Raw genomic sequence first — 18,348 nt, 5'->3', positions numbered from 1 at the left:
CCATCAGAGGGCCTCTTTGGCTGGTCCTTCTCTGCTGCTTCACCCCTTCAGGCACTTATAGGGCCCCCCTTTGGGGTCATTCTCTGTTGTTCATCGCATCAGGGACTTAAAGATCACCCTGGCTGGGGTCCTTCTGTGTTGCTCTGCATGCCAGGTCCTTAAAGGGCCACCCTCCCTGCTTTGTTTCTGCAGTCTGGTGCTAATATGTGCAGAGAGAGAGGCTCAGAGATGGCCCCATCCTCTGTGTGTGACTCAGCAGTATCACCCTGCCTCCAGGTTAGCCGGCTTTCCTTCATAAGCATTTCCTACTCTCCTCTGCACTCTCCTCTCTCAGGTTTCCTCAGGCCATTTCCCTTCAGTCAACAGCAGACCTTGCCCTGGGATAGCTTTCCAATCTCTGTGTTCCAGCTCCAAGCTGCAGCACTTTCTAGGGGACTTGTGTCCCTGTCTGGGGTATGTGTGGCTGTGGCAAGGATCGTCTGTGTGATCCTCACTCCATTCAGACTCACACAGATCAGCTGCTTCACTCTCCAGTAGCCTCAATGCTTCACCTCTGTCACAAACATTTCCCTCCCCTGCAGCTCTGTTCCTGCTTCAGTTCCCCAACCCCAGGTGCAGATCCAGTTCTTCTCACTCTTCTTATTTTACCCCCTCCCTTTGTCCTACTGAGTGTTGCATGGTTCTATATATCTTTTTCTGGTGGTCAGGTTCTCAGCTGGTGTTCCGCAAGATCTTCTGTGTCTGGAGGTGTATTCCTGACGTATCCGTGGAGTGAGATGTACTCCACGCGCATCTACTCTTCCATCATCGTGGATCTCAGTGTATGGTATAGAGCCCACACCTCCCTCCAAGTCAGGTTTGCTGTGGGTGGGTGTCCAATTTCTGTTGTTGGGTCGGGATAAAAAGCAATGGATATCTTATTCTTCTCATTTGAACATACTTCGCACTTGATCATTTTTCTTGACTCTCTGTATTGATATCTGTGCATTAGACTAAACATCCACTTATCCTAGTCTTCACAGACTGGCTTCATAAGTAGAACATTTCTAGAATTCAGCCTTTTCAATCAGCCTGGCCAGAATTTTGGGTGCCTCTGTAACCTCTCTGCTCATCCAAACTTCTGTGTTTGTAGGCAGCATCCTCAAGGAGTCTAGAGTATGCAGTGATCTACAAGTCAGAATACTTGTGGAGCAGGCAATTGGAGTTTATCACCTTGCTCACTCTGCCCTGAACTGGGGAGAGGAGCTGTCGCAAATGCCTGCATGCTGCTTCACACCCTGTGCCTTCTGCACCATAATTTAGCTCTCTGTAGTCCGGAGGCACCATGCAAATTTTAGATTTCATCAGCTCTCAGGGACACATTAGTTAGAATCCAATTCCTCAGGCAAGCTAGAAAAGCACAATATCCAGATGTGCCGTCTGCCTCCTTCCATGGAGAAACTGGGAGTTGCTCACTCTGCATTAAGCTAGGGGATGACCTGTAAGAAGTGCTGATACAGAGTCATAACTGCCACTTCATTTCTGTGATCCCAGGAGACTGGAAATGCTCGGCCTCCCAGAGGCAGGCTAATTGGAACCTGGACCCTGGACTAGCATTTGCAAAATCAGAGACCGAGATTGTGGATCAAACTCTTTGCTCCTCCAGGAGAAGCTGGGAGTTGAGTGTTCCCTTCAAGTTGTATGGTGCTCTGCTGCATGGGGAATGTGTCTTAGTTTTCCCTGCTGCTTAGGATTTGGCATTTTCTCTCTTGCCTTGAATGCAGAACTGCTCATCTACCCTTTTTATTTTGAATAAATGGAGCTGATTCACACATAGCTGTTAATTCAGTGTGTCTGTGGAGAGAAGGGGAGGTCAAGGTGGCCTAGTCCACTCTCTTACTAATATCACTGCATTGTTCCCAAGTTATATGTGTTGGGCTTGTTTGCTTTTCCATTTTCCAATTTAAGTAAAAGCAAAAATTGATTTTTAGTCTTTGTCATTAGTATTATTGCTATGTAATTTAAAAATTCCCCTCAGCACACATTTGTGTCATCTCATAAATCATATAAAACTTTACTTATCATAGTTTTATTTTCATTCAATTCAAAATATTCAAAGTTTTCTCTTTTAATTTCTTCTTAATCTGTGAAGTACTAAAAAAATTAGCTGAATTCTATGAAGGTATCTAGTAGGTGACAGAATTGTACTTTTCCAAGTTTAGTTATTCATGGTTTGAAGGATCATCTTTTTGTCGTTAGTAGAATGAATGCATGTATCGATCTTTGTCATCTTCATTGAACTCCAAGTACTGATATTGCTTCATGCACCCAGTTTTGATGACAACATTTCAAATTTTCAGAGACAATGGCTGGGGTCACTGTGGTGGAATATTCTGTGATCGTCATTTGATCTGTGTTCTGGGTTGCTTAAGAGAACCAGACTAGACAATACTTTCAACAAATCCCAGGAAAGGAAACCCATTGCTGATAGATTTCTGACATGCTGTGTGATTCCAGATCCTTTAGACAAACAGATTTCTAATAATTTCCTAGAAGGGATTCAGAGTCTTTTAAATCTTGCTTTGTTCTAGAAAATAGAAATCAAGTGTTTTGGTTTTATATCTCTGGAAATTCATGGTTTCTAGTTTTTGTTTTTGTTTTTTCTTACAGGGGACCTTAAATGATTAGAAGTTTTCTTGGTTTATAGTCATAAACGACTACCCTTTTTTGTATCATTACCTTATTTGGATCTGTATGAAATGTGTATCAAATATATGCTTACCTTTTCCTTATGCTTTCTCCCATTTAGAAACATGTTCGAAAAACAGTGTAAGAATTGAGAATGGATTTTTGTCTGAATCTGCCTTTATGTATCCCCTAAATAAGCAAACAGAATATAAGTGTAAACCAGGATATGTAACAGCAGATGGTAAGACATCAGGATTAATTACATGTCTGCAAAATGGATGGTCAGCTCAACCTGTATGCATTAGTAAGTAATTCATTATCTTATTATTCTTTATCCTGATGATAACTATAGAGAAGTACTCTTTAACTTTGTTCTTTATCCTTTTTTCTTTCTTTTTTACTTTGCTGGGGCAGGGTCATATGAAGTGTTTTGTGGTTCCATGGCTGGATTTGAAAAGATCAATTACAAAGCTTTGGAAAATATATCTTTCTCTTTTTTTTTTTTTTTTTTGCCTTTAATGATTAATTACCAGTGGAGTAGAATATCATTGTACTATTTAGTTCAACGTTTTGTCACTTTAAAACATGCTGTGACTAAAAACTAATTTTGCTAAGAGCCTTACCTCTATTCTGGGATAAATTCATTTATTTTCAGCTGAGATCTTTATGCTGATTGCATCTGTTTTTATTTTAGGAGACTCTTAAGCCAGAGTCTCTGCTCCTAAGCCTAAAAGGTATGTTTTTAAGCAAAGATGTGAGGCCATGGTGCATAAACATGAAATAATATGATATATAATTCATATGTTTGAGTCTCTAGGATAGTTAGCCTTGTGAAAAATTCTCTCTTAGGAAATCTTCATAAACATCTAGTTAGTGGAGATATGAAACACTTCTAGACAGGACCAAATTCTGCTGTGCTGAAAGTTTTTCATGTAGCATAGATGTTTATGAAGATTTCTAAGAACAATTTGTGAGTTTGTCTTGTTCATCCCAAAGCTACACAGTGATATTTTTGAAGTGATGATTCACATATTCACTTTAAGTGAAGTGGATATTTATAATATCCATTTCTACTGTTTTCATTTTATTTTTCCCAGTGTCTATACTTGCTACAGGCAGTACACCCTCAACATGAAAAAAGTTGCACATATCAAACATATTATTTTGATATATGATAATTTTCCATTCTAACACGCTTTTTATGGAAAATGTCTCTATTATTATATTTTACTAGTATAATTTTGCTTTAACACATTATGAAATTTGAAGTAAATTATTTAAACCTTTATTAACATCAGTCTATGGTGTTAGTGAACACAGATTGTTTGTTAATATATTTTCTTGTAAATAGCTATAAATAATAGAACTATGTCTGTATTCAACCTTAATAAGTATAAAAGAATTTACAACCATTAGAAATGTAGTTGGAAAAGGAAAATTAGCATGTGAATTTTAAAAATTTTATAGAATCTTTAAAAATTTACTTGCCTTTTGAAAATTACTTTTTTTCAATTCAGTTTTCTCTGGCAAATATGTCACAACTGCTAATAAATTTGGCATATTAATTCAGAAACTGCTGTTATGAAAATAGTATAATACTTCTGTAATGGCTTATTTTAATACTAACATTGGAAAAATGCATAACTATAATTAAATTCAGGAACATGTTCATAAAATAAGTAATTCAGGGACAATAAGTGCTGAGAAAAATGTTGCACAGAAATACACTTTCTTTTTTTCATTTTGAGTAATTATTTCAGGACAGCGGTGTATCACTGGTATTCTTGGCTTATTTTTAATGGTTAGTGCATACTAATTGGTGAAACCCTTTTCCGTTGGGATGAAAATCAATCAAATTGCCCACTAAATAATATTAGAAATGAAATCGCAATCCCATTATCCCTTAGAATCCTGTGACAGGCCAGTATTTGAGAAGGCCAGAGCCAAAAGTGATGGCACGTGGTTCAGGCTGAACGACAGGCTGGACTACGAATGTCTTGACGGGTATGAGAACCGAGACGGACGCACCGCAGGCTCCATAGTATGTGGTCAAGACGGCTGGTCCGATAAAGCTGCATGCTACGGTAGGTGCTCTTTTCCAGATGTTCTTTGCTCCAAGATAAACAAAATTTAACAGTAATTGTCAGTGTTTTATTTTTACCAAATTACGCTGATCTAGAATCATGTGTACGGAGAAGGCAATGGCACCCCACTCCAGTACTCTTGCCTGGAAAATTCCATGGACGGAGGCCCCTGGTGGGCTGCAGTCCATGGGGTCGCGAAGAGTCCGACATGACTAAGCGACTTCACTTTCACTTTTCACTTTTATCCATTGGAGAAGGAAATGGCAACCCACTCCAGTGTTATTGCCTGGAGAATCCCAGGGATGGGGTCACACAGAGTCGGACGACTGAAGTGACTTGGCAGCAGCGGCAGAATCATCTGTAAGGAATGACGCTTCTTTCTACTTTAATGTAAACAGGAAGGAGGGGAAGTTTTAAAGTCCAATGACTCCCTCAATACCAAATGACAGGGTTTGCAACCTGTTCAAGTATTTTGCTCCTGAGTTTCCGTTTATACCTCCTACCTTGAATGTTAATTTAAGCAGCTCTTGACAGATGATTTTTATTTTCTAACTTCGACAAATTCTGAGGTCGATGACTGGAGAAGGAAATGGCAGCCCACTCCAGTATTATTGCCTGGAGAATCTTGTGGATGGAAGAGCCTGGTGGGCTGTTGTCCATAGGGTCGCACAGAGTTGGACACGATGAGGCGACTTAGCATGCATGCATGCATTGGAGAAGGAAATGGCAACCCAGTCCAGTATTCTTGCCTGGAGAATCCCAGGGACGGAGGAGCCTGGTGGGCTGCTGTCTATGGGGTCACACAGAGTTGGACACAACTGAAGTGACTTAACAACAGCAGCAGAGGACAATGACATGGATCTCTTTTAGGTTTGCCAATCAGATGTGTTTTTCCCAGGGTTGGAAACAGGACTTCAGTGTCTGGTAAGCTGAGTGGATGTTGACTGTCCCAAGTCAAGGGACGAGTTCTGTGCAAAGCTTTGGCAACAAAGCAATATTGGAAACTATCAAGGTGGGCGGATTCTACTCAATGAGAGAAAATTTTATTTCTCATAAGCAAGCAGGCAAATGGAAATGACTTTGTCGGTGGTACTGGCAGGAGAAAGAACACTCTCGCAAGAGCATCACAACTTTGACCTCAACACATTGTGTTCGGGCCGACGGGGACCATAAACATTGGCTACGTCAACTACAGTGTTGCACGCATGGGTTTAGCCAGGAGATATACATGTGAGATTATCACTCTGTAAACGATGGCATCAGATTGGAAAAGAATGTAGAATGAAAATAGAAGAGAGCTCAAGACTGAGTCCTGGAGCTTCCAACACTGAGGTGTCTGAGAGAAGAAGAATAGATGGCAAAGTGGACAGAAAGAAAGGAGGACCCAGAAAACTTAGGGGGAAAAATGTCAGAATGAATGTTTCATAGATGTGGACAGAAGAAAAGGATATAATAATAAGGAATAACAAATTGACTAACGGTAATTCCTGTGGAATCAGCCTGAAATGTTTCTATATCCAATTCCACCATTATCTAAGTATATATCTAAGACCAATGACCTATTTGAAGTTTGTTCACTCCTCTGAGTCTGTACAATGATTTAATAGTTAGAAATGTTCTAATATTTCAAAAGATCTTTCAGTTATTAAAATAAATTATTCATGTAATCTTCTTGTCATAATGCCTACCATACAGTTTATTCAAGGAACTTGTAATCTACTTACATTAGAATAGTTATACTAATGAATATTTCTAATTCAGTTAATATGTCAGGTTAAAAGACTTAAAATGTGCTGGATTTGGCTACATGGAGGCCAACAATAATTGTTAACAGAGACAGTTTCAGATGGAGTAGACAGGGAAAAACCTACGTACAGCCTGCTGAATAAATTATTAGTAAGAAATGCAATACAGAATGAGGACATAACTCTTTCAAAAGGCTTGCTTGTGGCAGAGAACAAGAGGTTCAGGATATATTGCTCAGTGAATTATGTTCTGTTTTAATGGGAAAGATGAGAGTGTAATGAACCTTGAAGAGGATGAGCCAGAGAGGGAAGCAGGCAGAGACTGACCACAGGCTCCCTGTGAAGGAGGTGGGAGAGGAATCAGCACTTTTGAGAAAGTCCTGGACTTGGTGACAACTGGATTCTTTGCAACTTCCTGTCAGGAGAAGGAGGGAAAATGGGTGTGTAAATCCAATGCTGGAAAGAAGCAGGTGCTGATGGTTCCTGTTCTCATTTCGGAAGGAGGCAAAGTCATGTGAGACCGAATGGTGCATGGGGGAAGGAGGAGAAGGAACACTGGGCAGTGTAGAATGATTGAACACAGAGATTTCAGACAGACTCACAGGGGGAGCTTGTTATAGAAACGGGCTGTCTTGTTCAACAGTGTCCAGAGCCCAGGTAATTTCACTTTTCAGGCTGTCAGCAAGCACCTAATATGTGCCAGAATTTGGCTCAGAGAAAATTGTGAAAATACAGTGCAGGATGGTGGTATGCCTTTCAAAAGCTTTCATGCCAGTATGAAAAAAAAAAAAAGGTGAATTAAGGCAAATAATTAACCAAAAAGTAATGATATTTCTATTATGTTGTTCAAAAAAGTGTATTCTAAGAACAAAAGATTCTAAGAGCTTAGAAAATAGGAGGGCCTGAAGGTCAAGTTTATGTAGGAAGACATCTATGCAAAGAAAGCCTGGAAACCATTCATCAGTAGAGACACATGCCTTTGCAGCAGCCGAGGCAGCAAAGAAATTGGCTTATTTTTAAAAAGATCAGATTTTAAAGAATCTGCCTGCAATACAGGAGACTTGCGTTCCATTTCTGGGTCAGGAAGATCTCTTGTAGAAGGGAATGGCAACCCACTGCAGCATTCTTGCCTGAAAAATTCCAGAGACAGAGGAGTGTGGCGGGCTATATAGTCCATGGAGTCAAAAAGAGTCAGACGTGCCTGAGAGACTACACCATTATTTTCAAAATTTCTGAGCCACCTGACAGTAAATATCCACCTGCATCGCGGGCGACCTGGACTGGATCCCTTGGTCGGGAAGATCCCCTAGAGCAGGGAATGGCTAACCACTGCGATATTCTTGCCTGAAGAATTCCATGGGATTTTGGCGAGCTGCAGTCCAGGGGATCACAGAGATAGACATGACTGAGTTACTAACAATTCTAAGTTAAGGGAAAGGCTTTTAAGATGATCATGGCTTCCCTACAGTCAATCAATGTGACGACAGCAGTTGGAAAACAGTCTAATGCCAAGCTTTTTTTGTTGTTAAAGCAGCATTTTACACAGTATGATAAAATAGGAATTTTACATAAGACAAGCACAAAATATGTAAACAAAGTCACATACCATTAAAAGTATTGCTATGTGCAAGTTTGGAATAGAATTTTAGGAAAGGAATCCCAATGGTTCTCATCAAGAGTAACCTCTCATCTAAGCTGCACAACTCAACATTAAAACAAAAGCAGAAACAAAGATATTGATCTGGGGGGGAGGAGGCATTACTTATAAAACTAGTTAGCTTATATATAATTTTGTGATAATGTTTGAAGAATTTTAGATAGTACGATGCCTCTTTTTGGTGAGATTTTAATTCTTAAATTCCAATTATGAAGTTTATAAATTTTTTTAGCAATAGGAAGTTTCCAAATAAGAATAATGCAATTTTTGATATGTATCAATCCCTGGTATCTCAAATGGTAAAGAATCTGCCTGCAATGCAGGAGACTGGGGTCTGATCTCTGGGTTAGGAAGATCCTCTAGAGAAGGGAATGACTACCCACTCAAGTATTCTTGCCTGGAGAATTCCATGGACAGAGGAGCCTGACCAGCTACACTCCATGGGGTCACAAAGGGTCAGATACAACTGAGCGACTAATCCACGCACAGCAATGTCGCAAATTTAATAGATTTTACACCCTTTCAATGATAAATTTACACATTTTTAAAATGAATCAGAATAAACATATTAATAGTTAAGATCATTTATAAGTACAATAAGGTTAGATGTTTGTGCTGTCATATACCTAATCAAGACACCTAGAATAGGCCTATGTGACCTTGAACATATTTACTCATTTTGTTTCATGTTTCAGTTTGATTTCTACACTTGTAGGTGAAATTAAGTGGTTTTTATTGTAACTGTAACTCAAATGCAAGAGAAATGTCTCTCTTGTGTGTTCCAGTTTCCCAATTATATTTTTTAAAATACCATTTTTTCATTTGTATTCAATTTTAAAATTGTATCTTTTTTTAATTCTGAGAGAATATTTATACATTTTGAGACCAAAAATGTAGCATTATATTTTGTAAATGTCAGTGATAAAATCAGATCCAGTATTAACAAGTTGACTTTGCGAATAAATTACCAGGACACATATGTTGCTGCTCAATTCCTTGTTTTCCAAAAGTCCCGATGATTGCAGAGGGTGTATAAAACCTAACATGTAATGTTTTTCAAGGAAGAGCATTAATGTGCTGTCCCTCTGTGGATGCAGTACCCAGCACCTCGTTTTATGTGACACAAATAATATTTATTTTGGAATAGTTAATCTCACTCAATTATTTATCTTTTTCAATAGAAAAAGAATGCAGTATTCCTGAAATGGATACATACTTAGATGCTTATCCCAGGAAAGAAACATTTAAAGTTGGAGATGTGCTGAAATTCTCCTGCAGTCAAGGCCGTATTATGGTTGGAGCAGATTCAGTTCAGTGTTACCACTTTGGATGGTCCCCTAAACTTCCAGCGTGTAAAGGTAAATATTTATCTGATAGTTGTTGGAGCAAGAGTTCAGATTTCAGATATCAACCTTTTTATTTCCCTCTCTTAATTTTCTGTCCACTTCCAGTGCATCTATAATGCATTAAGCCAGAGATATACCCACCAAGGACATATGCTGGGTAGTAGATACCTCCATTTTCCTTCTTTAAGAAATTAACCTCCAGGTGCTTCTTGAAATATGTGGTGGAGAATCCACAGAAATGCATGAGGAACTTGACACTGGCAGGATTTCTTGTCAGTTTTTCTTTTTCCTGCAATTCCACCATTAATACTGGAGAGTTTATATAATGTGGGCTTTACCTCTAGTGTCCTCAGGTAAATATATACAGTGTTCAAGTAGCTTATAGTCAGTTCAGTCACATGTATCAAATCATATGAATCAAAGTTAAACTGTTCAAATGCTTCTCTCAAACGATATTTTTTCAAAAATTTTACCTGCAGTGTTTCTGTGGAATAAAAGTATTGCTGTAATTCATACACCCAGACTGAGTAATTGACTTGCATACCTATTAGCATGTCTGGAGAATGAACATGCTTTCTGAGCAAACACAGACTTCAATATGCTAGTTCAAGATGAGTAATAGAATTGGTAAACATGAGTCTGGTGTAAACACTACTCTTATTTCATTGTTTAAGAATGCTAAACTATATTATATAATAAACAAAAGATCATTTAGCAAAATAAATTTCTGCATTAGCTGGATTTTTCAGTTATAAGACAGACAATGTAATCATAATTTATGCAATATTTCTACAGAAGGGAATGTAAAATCGTGTGCTCCACCTCCTCAACTTCTCAATGGGAAAGGGAAAGAAATACACAAAGAAGAGTATGCACACAATGAGGTCGTGGAATATGCTTGCAACCCCAGATTTCTGATGAAGGGTTCTCATAAAATTCAGTGTGTTGATGGAGAATGGACAGCTTTACCCGTGTGTATTGGTAATGTATTGAAAATAGCAATATTTAAAAGTAAATCAATACTTTTATTTGTATCTATATACACATTTAAGTAATATTTTAAAGACGAAAATATTTTTTGTGGATTTTCAGAGGAGGAGCATATCTGTGAAGATATACCTGACGTTGATCACGGCGATGTCAAGCCTTCTGTCCCTCCCTATCAGCATGGTGACTCGGTAGAGTTCAGTTGCAGAGCAGCATTTACAATGATTGGACCCAGATTTATCACGTGTATTAGTGGAGAGTGGACCCAGCCTCCTCAGTGCATTGGTCAGAATACACATCTCAAACTGACCTTTAGTATTTGCAGCCATTCTGTTGAAATTTAGAGTCATCCTTGAAAATGTCAGATCTTAAATTATAATGATCCCACGCATTTGACTTTTATACTTCAATATGTGTCTAAAGAGGAAATATATAAACTAGCAATAGAATTTTATCCATCTTTCTGTCCTGATATTAACATTGTTGATCTAGACAAGTATGAAGCCTCATCTTACTGATCGATACTCATGTAATTAAAATGTGAGTACTAGTTACCAGGAAAATACAACTATCATTGCAGAAATGCCATTTTTGCTTTTGTATGATACTCTTTCTTTTAGAACATTTGAAACCAGGAATTAGAGTTGAGGAAATACCCATTTGATACATTTCTGTAGGAATCTTGCCTCTCTCAAGATTCTAAAAATGATAATTTCTCGGTCTGTTTCAAATTCTGCAAAGAGAAGCTTCTGTGCTGTGGAGGGTGGGTTCAAGCCCGCCCTGTTAGTAGGTAACTCTGTCATGGGAGGCACTTTGGGTGGGGCCAGGAACCTGCCCTGACATATTTCCCTGTAAGAGACTCATCCTGACCTTTGGATGACCGAGTCTTTGATGACTGATGAGGAGAATCAATCTTAGCTGCCTTCTTTCATTTTTTTTCTCTTGGGATAGACTCTTTCTTGGAATTTTCCTGGGCTCTGCATTCAAAGAGAGCCCTGGATGTCCAGGCCTATTAACTCATTATATTTCTAGTCATTAGTTATTCCAAGAAGAAGGTAGGGCTTAGGCTCAGGCCCTGAGTGAGGGCAGGGCAGATAGCTGTTTTCTTTGCCGACAGTGTGTTGAAAGACCCACACTCAAAAGACCAGTTGACAGATGGGAGAGATTCAGTAGGAGTTTATTTAGTTAAACACTACATTTTTTTGCATATTAATCCCTACATTTTTATGAACAGATTCCTGTCGTAGGTATTGCCAGTTCTTCAAAACCAAACCCAATCTTTGTCCTCTTCTATCTCCTCAAATGAACTCACCTCGTTTAACTTTCATTCTACCTTATGTCAAAATGTTTGCTTCAATTATTGTTCTTCTGGCCTCAGAGTTTTCATTGCAAATGTTAATCCTCTACCTGTAGTCAGTTTATTGTAGTCGCCTTTTGCTATACTAGACCTTATTCCAGTTTTCCTCTCTCAAGGTTTATTTTGTAACTCTGTCTAGTCTAACTTGTCATTTTCCTACTATGTTTATTTTCTCCTAAAAATATAAGTCTGCTTCCCTCCCAGAAACCAGCCCATCAAAGGATGCTGCCAGCAGCCACTTCTCATTTCGAGTATGCATCTTCCTCATTCACCATTCCTTGAAATACACTACTGGCTTTGTGTCCCTCAACACTCTGAGCAAATCTTAGAAACAGGGCTAATTCTCAAGCCCATAGTGTGTTTTCAATTCATCTCCTTACTTCATTTTATCTTTTCAGAATTTCATTTTGAAATCATCACTTTTCTTTGACTAACTACTTGAGTTTTCCTTATTTTATTCATTTCACTTAACCTTTATCATGAACAAATTATTAACATGTACTGCCAAAGACCTATCCTGATATTTTGTCAAATTCAAAAAGAACCTCTGCCTGCATTGAATTTTTGAAATAAAAAGCTTTCTTAGTCCATATTTAACTTATCCTGGAGCTAGAAAAAAATTGTTATCATGGTTTTATATTGGATTTTTGAATGATCTGGTACATAACATAGTGTCTCAAAGACTCTAAGTGTATAAACAAGATGGGTTGTAACTTTAATTACCCATTTTCCTATTCCAGATATTTGTTCATTTTTGGTGATCAGGTAAAAGATTTGTTTAAAAGTTAAGATTATATACAAAACACCTTGGATATAATTTTCTTAGTATGTTTCATTACATTTCTTGAAAATATTTATATAAAATAGCAACTTGGTATGCTATGTCCACAGATAGTTGTTTTTAGAGAAGCTTAAGGTCAAAAGCAGATTATATGAACATTTGTGTAAGATTTCATGTTTGGGATCAAATTTATTCATGTGATGACTATTTGCTATGTAGATCATCAAAAAGTATTCCAGTCACAAATGCAGAAATCTTTAGGATGGGTATTTTCTCTGAAATTTTAAACACTGGATGCAGGACTCAGGTTCATGTATAATTTTTTCATCTCATGCAATTTGATCAGCAATAACTTGGCTGGTGGGATTTGTAGGCATAAATTCTAACATCTTTGAATTGACTCCATAGCTATTTTTTGTTATTAGCTATTTGGTTCTTTAGAATTAGTCTTTTCAAGGGAATGTTTTCATTTTATAGCAACAGATGAACTTAAGAAGTGTAAAGGGTCAAAATTATTTCTACCTGATGGAGAACTAGCACATAAAATTGAATATGATCATAACACCTACAAAAGTTACCAATGCCGAGGAAAATCAGAACTCAAACACTCAATCTGTATAAATGGAAAATGGGATCCTAAAGTAACCTGCAAAGAAGGTAATCTCTTGTCCGTAATATTTTAAAAATGTATTCTACTTCTAACTTGTAAAAGTAATATCTTTGTGTCCTTCAAGGAAATTTAGCTATTTATCATTACAGATATTTTCCATCTGCTAGGTTATTTAGAAGCTAATCAAAATACTGTGTCTAAATATTATTTGTACAATGTGCCTTAGTCAGCTATGTGACAAACGACTCAGAGACTTTGTGACTTTAAAATAACTACTGGCCAGTAGGTGTGTTCGTTTCCACAGGAAAGCCAGTACTTCTGATTTTATGTATTATACATAAATGTGCTTATGCCTATGCTGAACTATTATGTATTTATCCATGTATCTATTTATGTATCAATCTATGTATCTATATTTATGTATCTGTCTAGTCATCTATTTCTCTATTTGTTTAACTATCTTGAAAAGTCTTGAGTCATGTTGAAACGATAAATTCCCTTTGAATCGGTTCATTTCAATTTTCCACTTTTCATATCTGTGTTTCTCTTCTCCAACTCTGTGACATCTTGACTCCCTATCCTCAATATTTTTACCAATTTCTATAAGCCTAGAATATCTAGAAAGAAGCTTCAAATCAATACAAAATTGATTGTACAAATCAATACAAAATTGATTGTACAGATCTACTGTCTAATATTCACCCTCATAATTCTTCCTTATATACAGATCCCTATATAAAAATCATACAACAATAAAGCTGTATTAATGGAGAATAAGTTATTTAGAAAAGCATCACTATTTGGGAATTAAACAACAAGCTTCTAAATAACTGCCATGCCATTGTATATTGTGGGCTTCCCTGGTAGTTCAGCTGGTAAAGACCCTGCCTGTAATGCAGGAGACCCCAGTTCAATTCTTTGATCAGGAATATCCTCTAGAGAAGAGTTAGCTGCCCACTCCAGGATTCTTGAGCTTCCCTGGTAGATCAGCCTACAATCTGCCTGCAGTGGAGGGGACCTGGGTTCAGTCCCTGTGTTGGGAAGATCCCATGGAGGCAACCCACTCCAGTATTCTTGCCTGGAGAAGCCCCAAGGACAGAGGAGCCTGGCAAGTTGCAGACCATGGGATCACAAAGAGTGGCTAAGCACAGCGTCGTATATTATACATTATATATTTATGATTGCTTAGACCTTGTGAATCAAATTTTTTATAATTATAAAATATTTCTTAATTTTTGTCATGCACCTTGTCTAGAAATCTATATCAGCTTATTAAATATAGTTAAATTGAAACAATTTAGTATTTCATATGATGAAGGATTTCCCAACAAATTTCAAGGAATTCATGTTTGTCAACTATTCTAAATTAATAGCAAATATAAAAATAAAAGAGCTTGCTACACAACTGCATCTATAAGGAAACAAGTAACATTTATAGGTAGTGAAGTACATATGTTCTACAGCTTCTTCTAGAAATTGTATAGTGTTATGTGAGTATATTTAAGTATGTTATCTGTCTTAAGTTAACATTTGAGAGTTGCATAAAGTAAGAGTTAACTTTTTATGGATGGATTGTCAATTATTTTAGCAATATGTGTGGAAAAGACTTTGAAGTGAAAAATCAATTAACTATGAAAATGTTGATTTATTTAGAACTTTCTATTCAGTCATTTAACAATCTTCACTGCTGCCAAATTACCTTTGTAACTAGCTTTTTAGTAGGCTGAAAGTCTGACAATAGTCTCCAAGTATGTTCCTCTCACTCAAAATTACTTTAGCTATTCTTGTTTTGAACATAGAAATTTCAGGGGAATTTACAAATTTTGATAAAATATTGGGTTGTATATCAAAAGGGATGGCTTTGTAATGATAAATGAATTATGGAGAATTGACTCCATATTTATTTATATTTCCATATAAATATTTATAATGGCTTAGTCCTTGTGCATTACCTTTTTAAAAGTTATAAAATAGGTCTTCATAGTTTTATTTATATGCCTTCTCTGGAAGTCTACATTATTTATTGAAATATAGCTAGTTAATTTAAAACACTTGATTATTTTCATGTGATAAAAGAATTCCTGTAATAAGTGTCCTCCAGTTATTCTCTGTAAATTAAAGCAATTGCAAATTAAAAGAGAGCTAGCTACGCAACTTTTTCACCCATATCACAAAACTTGAAAAATTAAGAAAAAAATTTCTATGATTTACTGACAGACAATATCTTAAATTAAGTAAAATGAAAACAGTATGCTTTGGAATCTATGATATACAACAAAAACCAAAGATATGCATAGATTAAAACTTGCTTTACAAAAAAGAAAAAAAAAGAACTTAAGTAATAGATAGTACAATCTAGAATCTAGAAAAGAACATATATCCAAAGAACATAGAAGGAAAGAAAAACTAAAATTAAAATGTCAATTTTTACAATAAGCTTAAAAGTGTAAATAGCTGATTTGCAAAATATTCAGTTTATAGGGAAATGTTGTATATAGACCAGCATTCACAAGACTTTTAACAAGTACAAATTAAAATTATTAGGACAAAAATGTTTAAGCATCAGACACAAAAGAAAATAAATTCTTGAAAATACATTGACAAAAATGTCAAAATAGTTAAAACAGAAATAAGAGAAATGTTTCTGATGAAATGTAAAATACTCCAAGTCTTCCCTGGTGGCTCAGATGGTAAAGAATCCACCTGATTTGCAGGAGACCTCGGTTCAATTCCTGTGTTGGGAAGACCCACTGGAGGAGGGCAAGGCAACCCACTCCAGTATTCCTGCCTGGAGAATCCCCATGGACAGAGGAGCCTGGCAGATTATAGTCCACGGGGTTGCAAAGAGTCTGACATGACTGAGAGACTAAACACAACACAGCACACAAAATACCCCTATTGACTTAAATCAGAATAGAAAATCTGATGATATTACTAATGATGAATAAAGTCTATTCAGTCAAATATTTCCCTGAATTTAATACAAAATGTTGGGTCCCTGAAAGGATTTATGAGTTTCCAGCCTATACTTGCATAATGCTTCTATGGAAATAAAAATGAAGCATGACAGGAGACAGCAAAACCAAGGAGTCATAGAACAGGTTTTGTGTTCAGATTATGAATTGGATATCTGAGGTATCTCTATTTGATGGACTCAGACATAGTTTACAGAGGGATCTTTTATACCCTCTGGTCATGTACAAAAAGCCAGGCTTGCTAATCCATTAAAGAAGGTGCATTCAGCAACGTGTATATCCTTAACAGTGCAGGCAAGCTACTGAATTGTACCTCCAGGAGAGTACTGAACTATAAACAATACAATCTATATCCCAGTGAACATATCTAACCCTTACCTTGTTCAAGAATCAGCATCAAATTAATAGTCTATTAACTAAATGTAGTTTCTCCTCTGGCTAATCAACTCCCACTGGTAGAAAATTCTGTGAGGGCTTTCATCCAATTACAATATATCTGATCATGGATATCTGTTAAAAACACAGAAAAGACCCCGATATCAGTTTTTCATCAGTGCCTATACCTGAGTGAGCAATTCATTTAGAACATCCTAAAGGTTAGAAAAATTTAAAATCAGTTTACATAAATCATGCATGATTGACCACAGGAAGAATAAAAGGAAGAAACTACAAGAAAGACCACGAGACTGTGAACCAAATGTGATATATTAAAGTGCTAAACAAGCTTAAGAGTATAATTATAGAGTATCATATTATTTGATCATTTATCATACATTATTAGAGCTTTCTGTTTATTGAAAATTTTTCCTTTAATATTTGGACTTATGCTTTTTTTATCAAGAAATCTAATTTTAATATTTTCAGAAGCACAAATACAACCATGCCCACCTCCACCTCAGATTCCCAATGCTCGAGATATGACAACCACAGTGAAATATCAGGATGGAGAAAAAATATCAATTCTATGTAAGGAAAATTATTTGATTCAAGATGCAGAAGAGATTGTGTGCAAGGATGGGAGATGGCAGTCAATCCCACGTTGCATTGGTAAGTAGAGCATAACTTTGTTTAAAACATTCTTTAAAGAAAATTAATACTCCTCTAAGCTTTGTATCCTTCTGTGATGGCTCAGTGGTAAAGAAACCTCCTGCAATGCAAGAGATGTAGAAGATACGGGTTTGATCCCTAGATGGGGAAGATCCCTTGGCAGGGGTGGGGTGGAGGTGGCAACCCACTCCAGTGTTCTTGCCTGGGAAATTCCATGGACAGAGGAACCTTGTGGGCTACACTCCGTGGGGTCGCAAAGAGTTGGACATGACTGAGTGACTGAGCATGCACACAAGCTTTGCATGGATCAGCAAGATGAAGTCCTCTCTGTCTCTTCCAATTTATCTTGAAACAGTAAATCACAGTTTCAGTTTATGAACTGATGAACACCTTCAATTCTGATGTGAAACACAGACAAACTCTTTGGGCTACTGTGCAAATAACAGGTAAAATTTATGTTTATGCAAATTTTATCCCAATAATCAAAAGGACAAGAATGAAGGGCAAATGGGCTGCCCAGCCTGGGAGTCATGGTCCTGAAGGATAAGTCCCAGAAATTCTGACTTAGGAGTCCGCTGTAACTTGTGCATAAGAAAGCCAGAGGGCCGTAGGAAACAGAGCTGCTGCTCTTTAAAGCCACACAGAATTCTCATGTGCTCTGTGCCCCAGTGAAGAGGCATCAATGGGAAAGAGGCTTGGGTTAGACTAATTTGCTTATCTTTGTGAAACTCCTAGAGGGATAGGAGACAACTGGAATCATAGATGCTGGTGCCAGCCATCGTGAGAGACAAGTGCCACTTTAGAGCTCTCCCCAACACACACACACATAGCTTACTAACACCAGAGGCTTAACAACTCACCAGCATGACAGCACCAGCCTCAGACTCCACTGGGCTCCACAGCTGCTACACCTGCATCTCACCCAGCTCTTGGGTGTGATATCAGCCCATGTACACTTAGGCCCTGAAGCCAGCTCCATCAGCACTTCATCCTGCCTATGAGTGGGCTGGCAGCCACTACATGAAGCAAGGTCTGGTAGCCAACAGGGCTTCCCTTTCCTACCAGTGCACCCAGAGTAGTTGGCACTGATAG

At 37.4% G+C, this 18,348-nt stretch overlaps 1 protein-coding gene across 2 annotated transcripts in view; it reads left to right on the top strand.

Moving 5' to 3' along the window:
- The window catches only part of LOC122707785 (complement factor H-like), a 95,815-nt gene that overhangs the window by 18,735 nt on the left and 58,732 nt on the right, over window positions 1-18,348 (top strand). For both annotated transcript variants that reach the window (XM_043923645.1, XM_043923646.1), the window contains exons 4-10: window positions 2,789-2,971; window positions 4,575-4,751; window positions 9,335-9,511; window positions 10,295-10,480; window positions 10,592-10,771; window positions 13,102-13,281; window positions 17,074-17,256. In XM_043923645.1, coding sequence (XP_043779580.1) covers window positions 2,789-2,971; window positions 4,575-4,751; window positions 9,335-9,511; window positions 10,295-10,480; window positions 10,592-10,771; window positions 13,102-13,281; window positions 17,074-17,256 — 1,266 coding nt within the window. The remainder of the gene's footprint in view (window positions 1-2,788; window positions 2,972-4,574; window positions 4,752-9,334; window positions 9,512-10,294; window positions 10,481-10,591; window positions 10,772-13,101; window positions 13,282-17,073; window positions 17,257-18,348) is intronic.

This window comes from Cervus elaphus, chromosome 14 (genome assembly GCF_910594005.1).
Source record: "Cervus elaphus chromosome 14, mCerEla1.1, whole genome shotgun sequence".
Lineage (NCBI taxonomy): Eukaryota > Metazoa > Chordata > Mammalia > Artiodactyla > Cervidae > Cervus > Cervus elaphus.
This window is presented reverse-complemented; position numbering and strand designations above follow the sequence as displayed.